The sequence below is a fragment of the Perissodus microlepis genome, chromosome 19 (genome assembly GCF_051167445.1).
Source record: "Perissodus microlepis isolate ML-2025 ecotype Zambia chromosome 19, ASM5116744v1, whole genome shotgun sequence".
Lineage (NCBI taxonomy): Eukaryota > Metazoa > Chordata > Actinopteri > Cichliformes > Cichlidae > Perissodus > Perissodus microlepis.
Genome location: NC_140479.1, coordinates 10,134,173 through 10,141,838, shown reverse-complemented (window position 1 = coordinate 10,141,838; position 7,666 = coordinate 10,134,173). Strand labels below are relative to the sequence as shown.

Here is a 7,666-nt window from a genome sequence, read left to right as displayed (position 1 = left end):
TCTACAACACATGGTAAAAACCTGAAATTAAGACAGAGAAGACTAGAGGTGAGACATGATCATTACTGATTACTGATGACAGATTTAGATATATTTTCATAAACCATTCATTTGCCACATCAATAAACAGCATGGCAGGGCAAAATATTTTTTCTAACATGGCAACCTTTAAAAAGTGAAAGGAGATAGAAAGACAGGTGAGAAAGAATAAAACTTAATTGACTTTTTGATGGCATTTTACACACAGTACTGGTACAGTATCTAGAAAATGTGGGAAAATACTGGCATCATATACAGTACTTAGCTACTTCTGAAGAAATTATGATGGGACCCTAAAAAAATTACTATGTACAATAATGGATTTCTATACATTTTACATCAGATGAAAACATTTGTTGTAAGATTCAGATAATTATTTTTTAAAAGCGAGACATTTTAAATGAGAATAAGAAAGAAAAGTATTTCTTTGTGCCCCCCTTTCCCTGTTAATGCTCTACCTGGGCCCCTGGTAAAACTTTGCTAGATCCGCCCCTGCACAGTTACCAGCTGTCAGCTACTTAGAAAAGGATCCTGGAGTTATTTCTCAGAAACAGTTCATAACTTCCCTTCAACTCATATATGTCACCTAAAAGGTAAACCTGTTTCTCCATCACCTGTTCAGCTCTGATGATTCAGTAAGGACATCTCCTGGTTTCATCTTCATGTTTCCCTCTCACCACATATCCAAACCGACATCATGACCAGCAGCTTTACAGCTGTGGCTCCAGCAAACATCAGCTGATACTAGAAATTAATATTAAATAAATTCTAACAACAGCTGATCAAGCTTAAACGTGCTGCTGTTGTTTAGCGCGACATCCGGTGGTTTCCTCTTTCTGGCGCAAAGTGGGCGATAAATAAACAAGAGAGAAAAGCCGATCAGCTGATCATTGATCAGTTTCATGATTGAAGTAGAAAGGGGGGGGGGATGAGAGAAGAAGAGGCAGCTGTGCAGCAAAGACACAGAATACAGAATAACTCCAGCTTTGTGTCTTTTTCATTGTAGCTGAAGTCCGGGACAAACTGTCCCTTTTCACCTCAATACGAAACGCGTAATATTTTCTCTGAATACCAGACGATTCCGTTTCTTTACGGAACGGTTGGAAACTCTAATAACTAACCTTATAAATAAAATAAGATACAGCCACATTTAAACCATTTAGGATGACATTTAAGGACTCCTCTGTAGCTTCCAAAAACATTCTTCTGCCCTTCATCAGAATGGTACTGTGTAAAGAGTGGTGAACTGGTTGATGCCTGGGCTGTGAAAGAGGCTGGATATTCCTGTTTAGCATCTCTTGTGCCACTTAAACTTCCCTCCACTGACTAAAATAGCATCGATACGCCCTTGTATGATGTCACAAACAAATCCCGCACCTGTTCTACAAAACTGAAACCAAAATAAATCCTGATTATAAACAGAATACTAAACAGAAGGACTCAGGATGAATCACAGGGCATAACCAGTAAACAACAGAATGTATCCAGTCCTACCATACATACCATACACACACTGCAATAGTTCAGAAACAGTACATATATTTGACTACAGTAAGGTTTAGGACAGAAAAAAAATTTCAGGAATTGAGAGCAGTTTGATTCTTACAATAAAAGAAGTTAAATTCACATACTGCTATGACATTGAAATAGATCACCCTTTAGCAAACACTTGGTCACAGAAAGTAAAGAAAAAATGTCCCTTTACCATGATTGATCAAGACTTTGAGGTAGGAAACCGTCTCCATCAACCAGCTGGTACAGAGTGCACAAGGAGGCAAAAGTCTGTGTAATAGACTTGTTTTAGTATATTAGTAAAACAAATATTCTTGTTACACAACCTCAGTACTGTATGCTGACAATAGGGTTTCTACAGTTCATCAAGTGTCTGGTCTAAATTTACAAGGGGAAATGGATGGAGAGAGATAAGGACTATTTTTTCTTTTTTTTCTTCTTTGGTGTTATAAGAAATTAGTATAGAGGATATCACACAGAGTCTAAAAGAAGGCACACAAACAGATGGTTGATTTAGTTTCTCTTGGGAAACATCAGCATAGGATATGTTGTAGATCTCAACAGTTGAAAAGCAGAACATGAGAAGTTCACTTTGGTTGTACTATTATTGAACCACCATGATCACAGAATACAATCAGAACATTGTGGGCAAAAGATTTTCCGGTTGTATTGTACAGAGTTTTGTACAGTAGTGTTTTATTAAAGACAAGAGCTTTGAAATGAGAACATCTGAGATAGAGATGGCACGATACCACTTTTTTATGTCCGATACCGATACCGATATCATAAATTTGGATATCTGCCGATACCGATATGAATCCGATATAGTGTGTTTTTTAATCAATAAAACGTTTTTTAATATCTTGCTGCATTTTGTATAAGTTTATACTCAAGTTTAAATAAATAACAACACTAAAGCTATTCTGTTATACCTGTATGTAAAAAATATACTGCGCCCAAAATATTTCATAGTTCAGCAATACTGATCAATCTAATAAACTTAAACCTACTCCATCCTCCCTATTCTGGTATTTTAAAGAGTACTTAGCAGAAATATTAAGCAACCTAACTAATAGGGTTGCAAACTCCCAGCAAAAGAAAATAGGGAACCACCCCCCACCTCATGATGCTTAATCGATGTAATCAAATTTAATTTGATGCAGGGGGAAAAATGCACAGAAATAAATTATTTTTCAAGAATAATTAAATAGATTCAACATCTTTCTTCAACAGAACTGCAGACTGCACAGATGGTATCTTGCCAAAGGAAAAAGTACTATAGCTTACTAGGGTATATTAGACTTAACAGTTACTATATACAGTAATGGACTTCTATATATTTTACATCAGATTAAAACTTTGGGTGTAAGAGTCAGATAATTATTTATTAAAAGCTCGACATTTTAAATGAGAATAAGAAAGAAAAGTATGTCTTTCTGCCCCCTTTTCCCTGTTCATGCCCTATCGGCCCCCCTGGCTAAACTTTGCTAGATCCGCCCCTGCACAGTTACCAGCCGTCAGCTGCATAGAAAAATATCCTGGTGTAGAAAGTAATATTAAATAAATTCTAACAACAGCTTATCAAGCTTAAACGTGCTGCTGTTGTTCAGCCGCTGGTTTCCTCTTTCTGGTGAGAAGTGGGCCAAAAACAAAGAAGAGAGACGGACCGTGACAGAAAAGCCGATCAGCTGATCATTAAGCAGTTTCACGATTGAAGTAGCAGCAGGAGAGAGAGAGAGAGAGAGAGGGGCAGTCGCTCTGTTGTTAAGCTTAACGTGGGAATGCTTTACAGACATTCAGAGATGAACTTACACACTTGCTTTACTTCTCTCTGGGAAAACTTCCTCGGAGATGAAATGTTGGTTTGGTAGCGAGGCTACAAATACACACAGCCGCTCTATCACGTGAGCACACTGCTCCAACGTGCTACGTTATGAGCCGAGTTACGCTGTGTAGCAAGTTTTGTGAGGTGCTTTTTTGATATTTAATGGATCGGATTACATTTTTTATTTCTCGCCGATATCCGATCCAGTAATTTGGGTCAGTATCGGACCGATACCGATACGTAATATCGGATCGGTCCATCTCTAATCTGAGACCTGTCTTTTATAAACTACCAGGATTTACCATTTATAATTATTAAAGTAGAGCTCTGCATTTGTTTTAAAAGCATATTTATGTCAAAGCAAAAGTGAAACAAAGCAGAGCCTTTTCATCTTTTCTTTTTTAAATTCCTACGTTTCTTATGTAAAGCAAGTCCTGCAACCTAAACAACACCTGAGTTACAAGAAGTCAGTAGCAAATTAGAGGAAGTGAAAGTGTTTCAAAAACACGCCAAGCTCCTCCTCTCCCATATCTCTGTCATATTGGTTTCACTGTATTTTTCCATGACAGTAGAAAGTTTACACTGGTCTCTCCTGAGATCTGAGTTCACTTTAAACAGGCAAACAGATTTTTATCTTGGTCTCCTTCAAAGGCACAAAGTTGACATCAGGACAGCTCTGTTTCTGCTCCAGAAACCAGTTTAAGTAAGTAACTGTTAACATTCAGAGTGTCACTCTTGATCTCTTTGATAGTTTTCTCCAAAGCAAGAATAACTAGTGTAAAAGCAGAAAATATGAACTAAGTTTTGTGTGTTCTGATGAATCATCTGAAGTCAAATGTAATATCATTATATCCAATCATTGTAGTCAAGATAGTAGTGCTTGGTGAAACAGTTCAGTGATTTTTTTAACTCTACTATGATTTTAGAATCAACATGGTGGATCCACTGGATTTCTATATGGTAGATATTGCTGAAGTGAAAGAGGCCCTGGAAAACAGTGATACTGCTGCAGCAACTGAGAAAATTCAAGAATGTTTAGAAAAGCAAGAAAAGATTCCATTAAATATTGCCATTACAGGAGAGTCTGGTGCTGGTAAATCCACTTTTATTAATGCCTTCAGAGGTATAGACCACAAAGATGAGAGGGCAGCCCGCACTGGTGCTGTAGAAACCACCATGGAGGTTACAAAATACCCACATCCAAACTATCCTAATGTCTTATTCTGGGATCTCCCTGGTATTGGCACTACCAATTTTCCAGCTGATGAGTATCTGAAGAAAATGGAATTTGAAAAGTTTGACTTCTTCATCATCATCTCAGACACTCGTTTCAGAGAAAATGATGTGAAACTCACTCTGGAGATTCAAAAGATGGAGAAAAAGTTCTACTTTGTCCGCTCCAAAATTGACAATGATGTTCGTGCTGAAGAAAGAACTCAGAAAGATTTCAGTCTAGAGAAGAGTCTTGAAGGGATTAAGGGAAACTGCATTCAAGGTAAGATTGGGTTTTGTTTTGTTTGTTTTTTTAGTTCCCTTACCTCTAAAGACCAAACAAGATCTTTACTTAGAATTCTTTTGTGGACTCTAATAAATGCCGCCCTGAAGATTGTCATGTTAGTATATTTAGAACTGGTCAGACTGGTATGACCAGGTGTGAGGTGTGAATAAACCGATTTTAGTCCAGTCAACATGCTGACTGAAAGACTCTTTGTCTTTTTAATAACATGTCAGCTTTGTTAACTAGTGTAGATTCTCTAGAGCCAAAGTCATAAATCTAATTTATGTATCAAAGACAAAATTTAAGGATATCTGCTAATATGCAACTTTTTAGATTTCAGAGTTTAAAAAAGGATGTAATTATTTTTTTTTTAAATGGGATTTTGGATTTTCTTAAAACACAGGTCTTGAAAAAGGAGGGATGACATCTCTTAAGGTCTTCCTGGTGTCCAGTTTTGAACTCCACCTTTATGATTTCCCTCTCCTACAAAATACCTTAGAGAAAGAACTCCCAGCACATAAGAGGGATGTTCTGCTGTTTGCCATGCCCAACATCAACATGGAGATCATCAACAAGAAGAAAGAAGCCTTTCAGGCCAAGATAATATTATACTCTGCTGGATCTGCAATGGCAGCAGGTGTACCAATTCCTTTCCTTTCTGTTGGTGTTGATCTAACCATAATGGCGAAAGCTATAGTAGATTATCTAATTGGTTTTGGTCTTGATGACCTTTCACTGGAAAGGCTTTCTTCCACCTCAGGTGTGTCTTTAGATGAATTACTTGCTGTCCTTAAGTCCCCACTTGCTGCCAAAACCATAACTAATGATCTCGTCCTGAAGGTGTTGTCCCACTTAACAGGCACAACTGCATTAATGGCAGCAGAGGAGGGGTCCAGATTTATTCCATTATTTGGACTCCCAGTAGCAATGAGTCTGTCTTTTGTCACAACCTACAGAGCTCTGAGTTTTTTCCTCAACATGCTTGCAGACGATGCTCAGAGTGTGTTTAAAAAGGCTCTGCATTTGGAAACTGTGGAATAAGGGGAAATATTTTACTGCTACTCATATTCATCATTATTAGCATTGCATTAAGTAACTTTGCATTAAGTCATTACCATTGCATTAATCAAATTAATCATAATTTCAGTAAAACATTTATTGAAGCTGTTGGCATTACATTAACCTTTTTATTACAGGTACAGCTAAGACCATTTTATACACATTGCATTTTGTGCTTATTAAAGAGTTGAAGCTTGGTCAATTAATTGGAGGTTGTAAGCTTTGTTTGGCGCGATGCCCAGACAATCTATTGTGTAAGTGACTTGGAGCTATAGAAGGTTAAAACTGCATACACGCTTACAAAACACATATAATACATATAATCCAGAAACAGGCTTGAGTGAAGGCCTGAATGTATCTGGCTTATTGTTGCATCTGAGTTTGCTTAGTAACAAGTGACAGAAGATGGGCCAAAAAGGAGGACCAGTCCCTGGGAAACGTCAGAGCCTGAATCCATCGCCATATTTGGAGAAGATGCTAGAGAGGGGAACTTCAGTGTCTGCATTTATCTCTTAAGATTGCTCATTGTCTATAAAACATGCAAATGATGTTCTTAAAATACAAATTATGTTCTTGTACAACACGAGAAGGGGCGTTAACCAACCCTGACATTATAAAAGCAATCTGAAGTGTATTTTTGGGCGGAGATCTACATCAGATGTTTTGCAGTGTACATCTTCCCACGCGTGTGTTCAATAAACCCATCTGTTTGATTGCATCTTCCTGGGCCTCTGGTATTTTGCTTTGGTCCTCAACATTGCGAATCGGGACAAAACCTCTCAATAATATTGTATGAACAAGCTTTCATCTGAGAAAACTGCCAGCATTTTCATTTTCTTCTCATTTTTTTACTAAATAAATCACTCAATCATCCAAATCATAGCTTGTCTTAACAAATGTGCTTGTATAGCTGATAAGTTTATGAGATGCCTCAGCAGATCTCATTTAATGCAAGATAATCTTAAGTCTTTGAAACTCGACTCTAGAATGTAATCTTTAGGTTCCTGTTAGTTCCAGTTTTATTTTGGTTCTTGTGATCACTGGTCCTTGTATATTGTGCATTTTATATCCTCTTCTTGTCCCGGGTTCTTACTTGAATTATTTGCCTGAAAATATTTTGAATGTGCTAATAAATTGTAGGTAACCACAAAATTATTTAACAATTGTAGATTTAATATTACTAAACTGGAAAATAACTGTAGGTGTCATAACTAAAGGTTTACGAAATATTAGAAAACCATTCTGTCTTTCTTTTGAATATTTTTATTATGAAATTGATTTGATTGATTGATTTTTATTATGATAAGCGTTCACTGTCCTTCAGTGGTCACAATGAGGCACTACAACTGAAAAAATACCAATAATAAACAAAATGTTTGTCATTTTTGAATCAGTAAACATGTACACAAATATAAGCATTAATGTAAGCATTTGTTTTGTTTTCTTTTTTACTATTTGCATACTAACTTTAAATCCACTGTTAGTTTTGTCCATTAATAAGTGATATGAAGCAGATCACACAGATAAGGAGGAGCAAGGTTATGGATGCACTTAAATGTGAGAACTAAGATTTTAGTTTATCTTAGCTTCTATGGGCAACCAGTGAAGATGTTGAAGAACTCTGGTAATATGGTCTGAATAAGTTGAAGTTTATGCAGGGCCTTATTGGAGAGACCAAATAAGAGGGATGCAATAATCGATCGGGGAAGTAATAAGACTATGGACAAAAAAAT

General features: G+C 36.8%; 1 protein-coding gene across 2 annotated transcripts; it reads left to right on the top strand.

The window, feature by feature from the left end:
- Window positions 1-3,964: 3,964 nt before the first annotated feature.
- LOC146365504 (interferon-gamma-inducible GTPase 10-like) lies at window positions 3,965-7,345 on the top strand. Of its 2 annotated transcripts, XM_084914766.1 has the most exons (3): window positions 3,965-4,079; window positions 4,303-4,871; window positions 5,278-7,345. In XM_084914766.1, exons 2-3 carry the CDS (start codon window positions 4,310-4,312, stop codon window positions 5,913-5,915), a joined length of 1,200 nt encoding a protein of 399 aa, XP_084770892.1. In that variant the 5' UTR covers window positions 3,965-4,079; window positions 4,303-4,309; the 3' UTR covers window positions 5,916-7,345. The 2 variants fall into 2 exon arrangements, with proteins under 2 accessions (XP_084770892.1, XP_084770893.1); XM_084914767.1 differs by having other exon boundaries at window positions 3,965-4,871.
- The last annotated feature ends 321 nt before the right edge of the window (window positions 7,346-7,666 follow it).